Source organism: Ursus americanus, chromosome 26 (genome assembly GCF_024610735.1).
Source record: "Ursus americanus isolate L20-20 chromosome 26, mUrsAme1.1.p, whole genome shotgun sequence".
NCBI classification, from domain to species: Eukaryota; Metazoa; Chordata; class Mammalia; order Carnivora; family Ursidae; genus Ursus; species Ursus americanus.
The window spans coordinates 5,539,159-5,553,678 of NC_142152.1; the positions used below are offsets into that span (position 1 = coordinate 5,539,159).

Below are 14,520 nucleotides of genomic sequence, written 5' to 3' on the forward strand. Positions count from 1 at the left end.
AAGAGGAATTGGGCCCCTATTCCACAGCCCTGACTGAGCTCATATAATCAGTATGCGCTTACATGCTGGTGAATGAGCCATCTTTAAACAGACCCTCTGCCTCCTGTCCAGGGACCCTTCTAATGCTACATGGATCAGAGATGAGCTTGCAGATATACAAACAAAATAAGTGATTCTTGTTATTTTAAGCCATCAGGTTTTGGAGTACTTTGCTACGCACACAGTGATAGATGCTCAGAAAATACCCTTCAAGTGATCTCATCTGTTTCTATGGCATTAACTACACTGATTCTCAGATCTGAGCTTTCAGGTCAAATTTTTCTTTGGACTTCCTGACCCATATATCTAAGTACTTAATTAGATGTAGCTTTTGTATCTCTAACTACTAATTAGATGTATCTCTCCTTAAGCTCCGTATGTCCAACATCAGTGTGTTGTCCTTCTCCACCATCCGTTCTTTCTCCATTATCTTGGTTAATTTACTATCCAGTCATTTATAGCAGAAACCTGGGAAATCATTCTCAATTCCTGCATCTAATTTTATATCTTAAATATCTTTTGAATTCTAACCATTCTAACATCCAGTGCCGTAAGGTTTTTACCATCTCTCATGTTCTATTTTAGTAATAGTAACTGATCTGGTCTCTATTCCTGCCCCCCCCCCCCCTTTTCACTCCCTTGAAATTCATACTTGCCATTGCTGGCAGAATAATATTTTTAAACACACATGTTGTAATATTTCTTACAATTTCTAAACGGTTTCAGTTAATTTACAGAAGAAAGCCCTACTTTCTTAGGAGGAGATAATGGTTTTTTAATGATTTGGCCCCTTGCCAGATCTCCATCCTTATCACTTATTCCTCTTTTTCACTTTTTAAAGCTGAATTACTGATTGTTCTCTAAATACACAAAGAAGGAACCAGGTCTTTCTGTTCCTTCAGGCTGTTCTACTCATTCAAGCTTTGGTATAATTCAGTTCCATGTGGCTATAGGACTGAGGTCCCCACTTTCTTGCTGCTTGTTGGCTGGTTGCTCTTAGCTCCTACAGGCTCTTCTCAGGTCCTCGCCACAGGGCCTTCTCAAAAAATTGCAGCTTTCTCTTTCAGAGCCAGTAGGACAATCTCACTGCATTGTGCCATGACAGTCTTCTATAATGTAATCTAATCAAGGAAATGACTCTCCTAGAGATTGGGATTATACAAGATTTATGCACCAGGAATCTTGGGGACCATTTTGGAATTCAGCCTACCATGGATAATTAATATCAATTTTTCTCTAGAAACTTTCAGGATTAAAAAAATTCCTCAATAATTGCAAAGCTTGGAATAAGGCATCTTCTGTGTATCTACTTTTATCCACTATTTGGTTACTCAGTGGGCACTTTCAGTCTTGCAATTCATGTTCCTTCGTCATGGGAAACTTTTGTGTTTATTTCAGTGATGATTTCTTCCCTTCTATTTTCTCCCTTCTCTCTTTCTGGGACTCCCAGTTGGACATTGGACCTCTTGAGCCAATCCTTCACCTTTATTACATTTTCTCTTATTTTCCATCTTTTGCTGTACATATATTCTGGCAGATTTGTTCAGTTTTAGTTTTTATTTCTTTATTAATGCAGTATCTTCCCATCACCTGGAGCTTATTAGTGGTGGTTTTCTGAATCTGTTTCCTGAATTGTCTGTGTTTTCTCCATGTTACCTGTTTTTCTATTTGTTCTGGTCTCTATCTTTTATGTTGGAGGCTTCCCTCAGATGCGTGTTACTCCTTGGATGTCTGTTTGTGACTTAGAATATGAACCTAAAAAGCTGATTGGAAACTCTGGGAATGTAGATGAGACTTGTTAATTCTGAGTTCTGTAGGGTGATTGAACCTGAGCTGCTTTTTGGTGAACCCTAATGTCAGTATCCTCAGGCTTTTTCTTGGGCTTACGATTCTCAGAAAAGGATCTTCCCGTCTTCTGCCCAGAGGACAGAAGTCTGGCCGCTTGTATTCTGAGAACTGAGTGGGTTGGATGTTGGGGGCGTCTTAGCATTTAGTTATTTAATCCCCCCACTTTTGGCATGGTATTCACACTCTGAGATTTTCTGAAGTCTCCCCAGATTTCTCCTGGTGTGAGGGAGGAACAGTTGCCTAAACTCATGGAGTCGGGACAGGAATCTCGGGATCTAACTCCTTCTCCAAAGCTTTTACCTATTCCTCCTTATTCCAGAGCCTTCCTGCCACTGCCCTCCAGTATTTCTCTCCTGGTTCCAGAAGTACCAGGCACTGACAAATCCTGAGCAATTTTAGGGATGCTGCAGTTAAAATTGTTTCTTAGCTTTCTTTCTCATGACTTATGGTTTTGCTTTGTTAGATTCTCCTAAGTCAGTTTTATTCTGTTCTTCAGCTTCCAAAAAATGTTTGCCTTTTCTCTTTTCCTTTCTTCACATATGTATGTATATCTCCTTTAAAAAATCTTCCTGCGATAGTTTTCCTGGGATTTCTGGAAGGAGTAAATTTAGATGTATATATTCAAGCTGCTGTCCTAACTCAGACGTTCCTCATTGTTTTGTAATCTGTCGTTATATGTTAAATTCTTACACAAAAGACTCTGTTCCTCAGTTCTTCTATTTCATTTGCAATATCTCTTTATCAGTACCGCACTGTTTTACTTATTGTTTTTTTAAAAATTTCCTTATAATATGCTTCTTCCTTGTGGTTGTAATTTCACGTTTAACTCTTTGTAAATGTGTTAGTTTTATAATGCTTAAAGGTACCTATAGGTACCTTGGGAGGATTAACCTCAGAAAATAATGAGGTCATTTCAGTTAATATTGGATTTATTTCACAGACTTGTTTTTTTTTTTTATCATGACATTATTAATAAGAATTAGAGTTTATATCCAAATGTTGGAACCCTATTCTCACACAGTGAAGACATTTTGTTCTTTTTTTAAAATGAAGACTGAAGTTGCTGAAGACCCTCAGCAGGTTTCAACTGTTCATCTCCAACTAGGATTACCCCTGGTTTTCATTGTTAGTCAGCAAGCGACATACGAAGCTGACAGAAGGACTGCAGAATGGGCCGCTTGGCGTCTTCTGGGGAAGGCAGGAGTTCTACTCTTGTTAAGGTATCTTGAACATGAAATATTCACTGTATTTTGCAAAACACTAGAATCTTTCTCTTTTTTAAATATGGTACTATATTCACTTGTAAATAAACTTAGATCTCTAGTAGATTCTAATATAGTTAGAACCAGTTGCTAAGCAAAAGTCTGTACATTAATTATTAACTTGATTAAACTTGAGGCCTTTAAACTTTGCTAAATGAAGATGGAGACTGGAACATCTAGTCTGTATTTATGACAAAAGTTTCTCAGACTCGCTAAATTGTAATCTTTTTTTCATAAGTTGTTTTTGTGTAAGAACGTACAGTTCTCTTTTCTGTTGATGTCCTGAATGACTGTTCTTCAGATTAGCCATATCAAACATTTATTTCCATTTTGAAAAAGGGACTCCCTGGAAGCGGACATTCCTCAGCATGCTAATGTGGTCTTCAGAAGAGCAGAAGAGGTTAGTCATTTTATATACTGCTCTACAATGTCTGCTCATTTAGAGAAAGTTAATACGTGTGGTCCTAAAATAGTATATGCTTATTACAGGAAAGAAATTCTGCAAATTGCCACTATTCAAAGATTATTGCTGTTAGCCTGTTCACCTGTTATTTTTTTCTGAAACATTCCAAAGAATGTTAGATATCATGACATTTACCCATAAATATCTAGCATGAATCTCTAAAAATTACTGTTATTCTTCTAATATAATCACAATCTTATTATCACACTTAACAAAATTAACAGTAATTTGTTATATCATAGCCTAATCTCATAGCCAGTTCGTATTCAAATTTTCTCATCCTGAAATTATTTTCTGAAGATGTTTTTTGTGAACCAAAATTTAGTTAAGGATTATGAATTGCATTTGGTGTGTTTCTTAAATGTCTCAATGTCTTAACACTCCCTCTCCTTTTCCCCCATGATAGCGGCTTTTAGATAAATGGGCCGGGTTTTCCATATTCTGGATTGGTCTGTTGCCATTTGCTATTGTCTGCCTTTCTCCTCTGTTCCCTTATGTTTTCTAAAAACTGGAAGTTAGATTGCCTAGCTCCATTAAACGTTTTGGGTGAGAATACTTAACAGTGCTGGCTTATTTGCATTTTATCTTATCTTAAGGTGGATGATGTCTGGTTTTCTCACTTAATGATGCCACATTTGATTACGGAATTAAGGTGGAGACAGCTAATTATCTCCATCATAAGATGCATTTCCCCTATCCAATTAGCAGATAGACTGTAGGTAGAAATGCAAATAAAACCACAAGAGTTACCAATACTCACCCCCCAGAATGGCTAAAAATTTAAAAAGTAACAATACCAAGTGTTTTTAAGAAGGTAGAGTTATAAGAACTTTTGGTAGGACTGAAAATTAGTTCAATGAGAATTGGAAAAATATTTGACAGTGCTTCCTAAAGCTGAGGAGATCGATCTATCTATCATCTATCATGTAAACCAGCAATTTCATTCCTAAGTATTGCCCAACAGAAATGTGTATACACGTGCACCAAAAGAGAGCTATAGTAATGTTCATAGCAGTTAGTATTTATAATGGTCTGAGGCTGGAAATAACACATGTCTATGAGCAATAGAATGGTTAAACACATACATACAGTACATACTAGTATCTTCATATAATGAATACATCATTGAAAAAGAATAAACTGCTTTTAAATGTAACATGGATAAACCTCACAAATAGTGTTGAGCAAAAGAAATGGTCACAAAAAGAGTACAAACGGTATATAGTTCCATTGTATAAATTAAAAAACTGGCAAAATTTATAGATGGTGATGAAAGCCAGAATAGTGATTACCTTTGGGGGAGGGTAATGACCGGGAGAGGCAAGAAGATGGCCTCTCAGTGTGCCGGTAATGTTCGGTATCTTAACCTGTGTGATGGTTATGTAAGTGTATCAGCTCTGTAAAAATTCATCAAACTATACACTTACAGTTCGTGTTCTTTCCTGTGTGGATGTTGTATTTGAATAAAAAAGTTTACTACCACAGTATCTATGAATACTTCAAACAAATTTGGTTTGACTTTAATCACTCTACCTTATAACTCCATTGCTGCCACAGAAGTAAAAAGTTGCTTACTTTGAATGTAATAATAAAAAGATGAGGATATGTGATATCAAAGAACAAACACACTTAGAGTTATTTTATAGCTTTATTTTGTGTAGTTATAGTCAGGAATAATTTACTGAAATAATCTAGTGGCCTAGAATTTCATGTTTTTAAGATGTGATAGTTGGGTATTAGTGAAAGAAATTATAATGGAATAATCTCAGTGGGCTAGATTTGGTATTCTTAAAATACCTGGGGGCAGATTGTAGTTTTATGTTTTTAGCTAAATTTTAGTGGAATTATTGTAGGATGAGATACTATTTTGAATATTTCTGTGGAATAGCAAAATAATTTTGATTGGCCCTATTTGCAATTAAGTTGCATATATATTCCTTTTATATTGAGGTGGGACACGCTGTTATGTGTGAAATGTTTCGGACTTCAGTATAATGCAGTTGTGACGAGAAGCAAGTGAGACTCTGTTCTTTTTTTGCCTTTGTTTTTCATGAGTACACACCATCTTTATATAAAGTATGCTTTGCATACTTTTCATAATGATTGTGGAATTTGCTTTTTCTGTTTAATTTTAAAACGGAAGTTCAAAGATTTAGTTTCATCTTAGTATCAAACAAGTAAAACATTTTTATTAAAATGAATGTATTTCTAGGGAGTGCCAGTGGAATTTTTGGTCTTACATGATGTTGATTTAATAATATCCCGTGTGGAAAGTAATATGCACAATGAAGAAATACAAGAAGATGAAGATGAGGACATGGAAAGTCCAGATATGGGTAATATATTTTGTGATGCTCCTTCCCCGTCCACCCCCCCCCCCATTCCTGCTCGGCACCCATAAGGTCAGTGAAATTTCAATGAATTAACTTTCTCATAGAATGTTTTGACATTCAAGACTATGAAAAAACCTGGAGAAACCTATTTTGAATGACATTTTATCAAGTTGATTTGGTGGAAAAGGTAAGGATGCTGTATTTGTTGAGTGTGATACCTTTCACTGTTACACGCCAGGCTTCTAGCTTTCCACTTCTGTGCCTTTATCTTCCAAATCAGTTCTTTCAGCCCTTCTGGTCTACTCCATGTTTAAAAATGACCCAGGAGCCGCAACATGGTATTTTATTTTTATTTTTCCTATTAGGAAATGAAATTCTAATAAATATTGTTGGATTTGTAGTTGTAAATAAATCTGATTATTGACAATTTGGGAGTAAATTTCAATAACATTTTAAAACTTTTTATTGTACTTATTGCTTATGTTTTGGAAGTATGCTGTAGTTCCAAGGCTATTCCCCTACACGTTATTTACTTTGATCGTCATCCTCTGAGTTAGCTGATGTCACCTTCATTTGTAGATGAAGAATCCGTGTTTTAGCAGGGTTAAGTGATCTACCCAAGGTCTCACAATTGGCACGTGGTGGAGCCTGGGTCAGAACTTAAGCATTCTGACTTGAAATCTTATGTGTCTGATCATTATTGTTACTGATAGTTCTTTCATAACATTAATCCTATCCTGTAATTGCTCACTTGCTTTTCTCTCTTCTCGACTAGTCTGTAATATCTCTAAAGTAGGGATTATGTCTTGTTCATTTTTGTATTGCATTTAGTATGTACTTGAGTGTTTTACATAGTACTATCATGAGCGCCAAGAAGGGAGTAATTTACATATTTTTTTTGAGGTCCATTCATCATTTTGATCAGAATCTATATTATAAATTTAATAAGGGCTCTGAGCTTTAACGGTTACCAGTGACCAGTTGTTTGGTTTGAGCTATGTTCTAGTTCTTTTCTAATATGCAGAGGTTGGAACTGCTCATGGTTTAAGCCATAGTTCTCCATAGCATTGTCATTACATCGACCTGTGTTCCGGTCTCTTTCTCCCAGCTCTATTTCTATCATGTTCATAGATTCCACCCTCCAGTCAAGGGAATCGCCCCTGTGTCGGCTTAGTGAGATTCCTGTCCTCAATGGGAGTTGCTTGTTTCAAGAGTTTCTTGTTGCCACATCCCCTTAGTTTGCCCTGGGGTGCGGCCTTCTCTTTCTTCTCTGCCTCCCTTCTCTCCCTAGCCTAGTTCTAGGATTCCTTTTATACCTTTGCCTTTTGTTTCCTGCTTTGTTGTGGGGGTTTGTTTTTTTTTTTTTGATCTTAACTTTCTATGTCTAATATCCATATTGGCCCATAATAGTGTATGTAGTCATGTCCATATACATAATTCCCCCCACCTTGTTTTGTTCCCATTTGTATAGGAAAAATATACAGTATAGGAAAGAGTTTGTTACCATGTGAGAGCACAACACAAAAGTATCCTTCAAAGGAAATGAGCACAGGATGAATCAGAGTAAAATGGACTGAATTCTACAAAAGGATGATACGGAAAAAATATTACACATGTATGGCTTAAAAGAACATATGTATGTATTGATGAATAGGTGAAAGGTAGAGCTAAAGAGTGGGTCAGTTTAGAAGTGAGGGTAGCTTATTGAGAGAGAGAATAGGAAAGAGGGAAAGGAAGTGTTGGAAGAAGAGGACAAGAATGGATTGGGAAATAAGAAAGGACTGGAAGGAAAATGAAAATATGTGAATAAGAAGGAAAAAATACAGTAAATAGGAAAATAGGCCTTTATTAATTTTGGTATTGGACTTGTACCTTGTTAGTGTCGTGGAATGTGGTATTCTAAAGTTCCTTTAAGTTAGTATAGTATAACTGTTATGTTCCAGATTTGAACACTGAGGCCCAGAGTCACACAGCTGGAACATTTAGAGATGCACTGTAATTCAGATCTAGTATTTTATTTTATAGTATTAGAAATCATATGAGAATAATACTTTCATTTTTTAATTGTCTTCCTCCGTTCCTTTCTTTGTAATGTGTTGTTATAAAGAATTATGAACTTAGCATAAAGTAGGATAATAGAGTAAGTCTCCTGGTATCCATTACCTGGCCCCACCCAACCACCGTCAACCCATGGCTGTCCTGTTCCAGTCACTGCCCACCCCTTGTTTTGTTGCAAATCCCAAATATATAGTTTCATCCAAAAAGATTTTGCTGTGTATTTCAGAAATATGAGGTTTCTCCTTTTAAAATGAACATAATGAATGTACTGTATGGTGACTAACATAATATAATAAAAAATCATTATTAAAAAAAAATGAACATAATGAGACTAACATAATATAATAAAAAATCATTATTAAAAAAAATGAACATAATGAGTATTGCATGCAACTGATAAATCACTGAATTCTACCTCTGAAACTAATAATAGAGTATATGTTAATTAAATTGAACTTAAATAAATTTAAAAAATAAATAAGCATAATTGGGGCATCTGCGTGACTTAGTCCGTTAAGTGTCCAATTCTTGATTTTGTCTCAGGTCATGATCTCAGGATCACGAGATCAAGCCCTATCTTGGGCTCCATGCTGAGCATGAAACTTCCTTGGGATTCTCTCTTTGACCCCGCCCCCCCCAAACCCCCTGGCTTGTGCTCGCTTGCTTGCTCTTTCTCTCTAAAACAAAAAACAAAAAACAAAAACAAAAACCAACCCAAAACCCCATAATTATTGCTATTATTACATCTAAAAAACTAACAGTAATCTTTAATATCATCAGATAGCCAGTCACTGTTTGCATTTCCATTTGCATGCCCCCTCATGCTACTGTGCCTTTGCACATGCTTTTCCCGTTGCTCTGTATGCCTCCACTGCGTTCCTTCACTGCCTAAGTTTCATTTTCTTCTAATATTCAGCTAGTGTCAACTCTTCTAGGAAACTTTGTCTCTCTAATCGAGTCAGATGTCTCTTCAGTGTTACCATATAATCTGTACAAACTTCCAACAGAATATTTACAAAAGCAAGATTTTTTTTTTTTTTAACTCCATACATGGATGGATGGATGGATGGATAAATGGATGGATCCACTGGTTGGTTAGTTTGTCTAAGTTAACGATAGGTTTTTACATATTCAGAATCCGTATAACTTGATGCACTTAGAATAAAATCTAAAATTCTTGGCTTATATGGCTCTTTATGTTCTAGCTACAGCCTAGTCTAGGGTTTTCTCATGCCATTTACTCCTTCATCCCATCTTGTTTTAGTCAAATTTGCCTTCCTTCAGTACGTAGTGCATGCTAAACTCTTTTATGTCTTAGAGTCTCCATATGTTTTTCTTTTTGCCTAAGACTTTTTTTTTTTTTTTGATTCTCTAGCTGGAAGGCTTTGTTTCTTCCAATCTAGATCTCCCTATTATAATCTCTCATGTACCATTTTCTTACCTTAAACTGACATAATTTATAACTATGTGTTTATTCAGTGATGAGTTTATTGTCTGACTTTTCTGTAAATAGGAGCTCCATGTGGTCAGGGACTACATCTGTTTTGTTTACTGTTTTCCTAGTGTCCATCACAGTGCTTGTCATACAGTGGAATTTGTATTTGTATAAGTTATGCATTTATATATACATTAATTTATTCTTGAATATTTTAGATATTCAAGATGATGAAGTGGCAGAAACTGTTTACAGAGATAGGAAGAGACGGTTACCTTTGGAACTCACGGTGGAACTAACAGAAGAGACATTTAATGAGACAGTAGTGGCTTCTGATAGCATAGTGCTTTTCTACGCTGGTTGTGAGTATGAGCCTTTAGAGGAGGGAGTATTACATATTAGAGGATGTAAAGTTGGTGGATTTTATTTTTGCATTCTGTATATTGCATGTTGTAGAATGACATAGCGTTCATGTGTCACAAGTAGACTCCTCATATTGAAAGATTTACTAATTTAGAAAAAATATTAATTCATGCTAATGTTTCAAATATATTAACAGTTCTTATGGATCTATAGGGCATATATTGCTTTTTGCTTCAAGTAATAGCCCTTCAACTATATTCCTTGCAGTTTGAGGGCAGAAAATTAGTTGCATTTAAAATCCTCTTGAATGCACAATATTGAGTACTGTATATTAGAATATTTCTTATGAAGGAATAACAATTTTGGGAAATCCTATAAATCTATATTATGTTTGTTAATGTCAGGATATGGGTGCTTTGGAGATATGCATGTTGAAATAACTGTTAAATTTTTTATTTTAATGTAGGGCAAGCAGTATCCATGGCATTTCTGCAATCCTATATCGATTTGGCAATTAAATTGAAAGGTATGTAATGTGGTATGCATGCTTATTTTCTTGATTCTAAGCTACAGCTATTTGTAAAATCATATCATCCTAAAGATGAAGAAAAGCACATAAAATTTCACATTTTAAATTTGTGTCTCCATCATTACGTTATTGAACCATGAGTTTCAGAAATGCTCAGAAGCATTCATCTTGGTTCTTTTCATGGGACTGTCTTCAGTACAAAGTAGAGAGCATGTATATTAAGTACTTGTGGCCACAGTTAATCCAGTAATCTTTTTGGCTGAATTCATTCAGCAAACATTTATTGAGTGCCTACTCTGAGCCAGTTACTATTAAATATTATTAAATAAATACTAAATACACTTAAACAAAAAATGTGACAGATAAGACCCAGTCTCACAGTCTAACCAAAGATCTAAGCTATTCACTTAGCTCCTTAGGGACTGGGATATTATCAATAGCCAAGATCTTTTAACTCTTCTATGAAAACCTGATCCAGGGGTAGGTAAATAAGAATCCAAGGAATGGACTTGAACTCAAAATATCTATGTCATCATTCTAGCAAAGATGTAGGGATAGGCAGGGAGGCATGTTCGTAAGAGATAATGATGGAATAGGATAATGTTTTATGATTTGAATAAGACAGAATGTAGCATGCTTCATATCTGTAATATGATTTTCCACTACTGTTTTTCTTTTTCTTAGCTATTGTAGTTAAATAGGCTTATTCTTTTAGCTACTTTAGGAATGTATCCACCATTTAGTTTTTTGGGGCACTAGGTTATAGGTTCTTTCAATTTTTAGTAAGTTCTTGGTGGGTAGGTGGCATACCTTATCCTTAGCTCACTGGACTTGGCATATTGCCTTACATTGTACAATATTTGGGGTTTAATGTTGAATAAATGAATAAGCTAATATAGTAGAGTTTAGTGGAAAATGTCTACTAGTGTACAACTTATTTATATACTAGGGACTTTTGTGAACTTAAGAAATCAATTCCAGAAAGTCAGTCCTAAATATAACATGTTCTGTAGTAATAAAACATCAGAGATTTAAAAAAATCACTTTTGAACCATTTTTCCTTAGTTCATTTTTCAACCACGTTTGATCCAACCTTTGATTACTTCATTACCTGAGTGAAGAGGTGATTAAGTCTACAGATACTGTTATTCCTAATATATATATATTTTTAAAAACCAAATCCTGTTACTCTCTTTCAGATTTTCCATTATAGTTGTAACCTATGGAAAGATTTAAGTTTCTTCTTTTATTTTTTATTTTTTAATTTTTTTTATTATATTATGTTAGTCACCATACAGTACATCCCTGGTTTCTGATGTAAAGTTTGATGATTCATTAGTTGCGTATAACACCCAGTGCACCATGCAATACGTGCCCTCCTTACTACCCATCACCAGCCTATCCCATTCCCCCACCCCCTCCCCTCTGAAGCCCTCAGTTTGTTTCTCAGAGTCCATAGTCTCTCATGCTTTATTCCCCCTTCTGATTACCCCCCCTTTCTTTATCCCTTTCTTCCCCTACCAATCTTCCTAGTTCTTATGTTCCATAGTTTCTTCTTTTAGGTCCTCCAGCCTCATTGGCAAAAAGTTAGAAGAAAGAAAAAGGAAGGGGGAAATATAAACCATAATGAAGGAATAATTTCATAATGTCCCTGAATAACAGAATTACTCCCCCACCCAGCCCATTTGTCAATACCAAATGAAAATGGAAATAGATTCCCTTACATTCTTCTCTACTAATGATCGAATAAAGGGACTCCCTGGCCCCTCAATGCAAGGACTGTGAGTTGTATGTGTTTGTAGAATAAAAAAACAGATAACCAACCCAAGACTTGATTTACTTTTTTTTATTTAGGATACTCTTTATGAGTAACAGTCATTTTAGTAAGTAGATAATCAGATAAAGGGACTGTTTTGGAAGTTCAAGGGGCTTAATGTAGAAACGTGTAATATAGGTAACTATTTTATGTCTACATTGAAGCCCCATACTATAACTTTGTAAATGAGGAGAATATTGTAATACTTTGGGCATTCAGTCCTATAACCTTTCATTGTTGACTTTGTGGGAAAAAGCCACTTTTCGTCTAAGATGATGAAGACTATTTTATACTCAGTCACAAGGTGGCAGCAAATATCAAGTTTTTATACATACCTAGTATCTGTAGCTAAGAGAATTTTTTTTTTCATTATTTTTTAATCTTTAAATTAGGAACACCATTGGAAATTCCTGCTTTGATAAAGTATAGGGGGTGTAATATTGCAGGCATCTTAGACTCTACTGGCAAAACAGCATGCAAAAGGGACCCAAAAATTGAGCAGTAAAGGAGGTGGGGAAATAAACTAATTGGCGAAGGGGTTACAAAAATCAAGGGACAAGAGTATCCAGTGGAAGCAGTTCATGCTGATGAGAGATTAAAATAAGAATGGGCTGTACAAATATTGTCAAGTCTACACAACTGAGTTTTCTACATTAATATTTATAAAATGTGCATTTCCTGTTGTTTAGGCACATCCACTATGCTGCTTACTAGAGTGAACTGTGCAGACTGGTCTGATTTATGTGCTAAGCAAAATGTTACTGAATTTCCTGTTGTAAAGATGTACAAGGAAGGCAAGAACCCGGTGTCTTACACTGGAATGTTAGGAACCGAAGATCTCCTGAAGTTTATTCAGCTGTAAGTATTCAGCTTCTCCCTAAGACCTTTAAATTTTGGGGTCTATAAACCTAATTCCTGTACTTCATTGACACACTTTGAATAGGTGAAGGGGTAAGGAATTGAGATCACAGGATAAGGTGAAGAGAGTTTATTCCTTCACATTGGGGGAGATAGAAATTGGGTTTAATGGGGATGATTTTTTTTTATTAGAATAGTATTTAGTTTCTTATTTGTCAGATATTTATCCTGTGGAATATAGTGTTTGCTAATGTCAGTATGTTTTATTTTTTTGCAAACTGAAAAGTATCTTTAAAAATTAATGTTGAATATGGTTATATATTCATTCAGCAACAGGATTTCATGCCCAGTGAACATAACATCTGTCCAAGAAGCAGAAGAATATTTAAGTGGGGAATTATATAAAGATCTGATCTCCTACTCTAGCGTGTCGGTGCTAGGACTATTTAGCACAAACATGACAACAGGTAAGTATTTAGGTAATAGTTAAAAACTTGATTGCGAGTTTTTTAAAAAAATGAATTAATATCTTTTTCAAGTATAGAGAACTCAAATTATAGAATTTTGAAAATAGAGAAATTTGAAGGAAAAAAATCTGATTATTTAGTTAAATTTGATATAATTCCTTCCTTTTTTCTCTGTACCTGTGTATTACATATTTATATATATTTTTGTGTTATTGGGATAATATTGTGTATCTAGGTTAGTATCTTGCTGTTTTTATTTAATATTACATGGGTGCATTTTTTTCCATGTGATTAATATTCTTCAAAATTATCATGGCTGTATATTTAGATGCATATACCATAATTTATTTAACTGTTTGCCATAATTTATTTAATCTCTTGTTTCCCTTTTTTCTTTTTGCTCTAAAGAATATATGCGTCTTTGTGTGGAATTTAGACTATTTAATGGGTATAGATTCCCAATAGGAGGATAACTTTGTTTTCTATAAACTGTGTATTATATGTGTTATTCATTTTAAAAATGGGGTTTTAGTGTTTGTCTAATGAATTACTATGAGATTTTTATGTATTAAGAATATTAAGTTCTTGTCAGTTTGTTTCAATTATTTTCCCCCAGTTTGGTTTTTAGCTTTAATAATTTTATATTTAGCAGTTTAAAATTTGTTTTCGTATTTATTGATTTTGAGATTTCTTCCATTGATTTCAGTTATAGAAAATCTCTATCATCCTTATCAACTATGGACTATGAGAAACAAACTGAGGACTTCAGAGGGGAGGGGGGTGGGGGAATGGGATAGGCTGGTGATGGGTAGTAACAAGGGCACGTATTGCATGGTGCACTGGGTGTTATACACAACTAATGAATCATCGAGCCTTACATCGGAAACCGGGGATGTACTGTATGGTGACTAACATAATATAATAAAAAATCATTAAAATAAAAAAAATCTCTATCATCCTTATCAGTTAATATTCACCTATATTTTCTTCTTGTTTTAATTTATAATATTTTCTTACACTAATTTATATTGTCTTCTTGCTTTGAATAT

The 14,520-nt window shown here is 34.8% G+C and overlaps 1 protein-coding gene across 2 annotated transcripts in view; it reads left to right on the top strand.

Annotated features, from left to right (window-relative positions):
* Positions 1–14,520, top strand: part of TXNDC16 (thioredoxin domain containing 16) — a 107,908-nt gene that overhangs the window by 60,370 nt on the left and 33,018 nt on the right. For both annotated transcript variants that reach the window (XR_006781961.2, XM_045810385.2), the window contains exons 10-16: positions 2,941–3,107; positions 3,489–3,549; positions 5,825–5,948; positions 9,657–9,800; positions 10,268–10,327; positions 12,836–13,004; positions 13,335–13,471. Coding sequence is in view for 1 of the 2 variants with exons in the window: in XM_045810385.2 (XP_045666341.2) it covers positions 2,941–3,107; positions 3,489–3,549; positions 5,825–5,948; positions 9,657–9,800; positions 10,268–10,327; positions 12,836–13,004; positions 13,335–13,471 (862 nt within the window). In the remaining variant the exon portion in view is untranslated. The remainder of the gene's footprint in view (positions 1–2,940; positions 3,108–3,488; positions 3,550–5,824; positions 5,949–9,656; positions 9,801–10,267; positions 10,328–12,835; positions 13,005–13,334; positions 13,472–14,520) is intronic.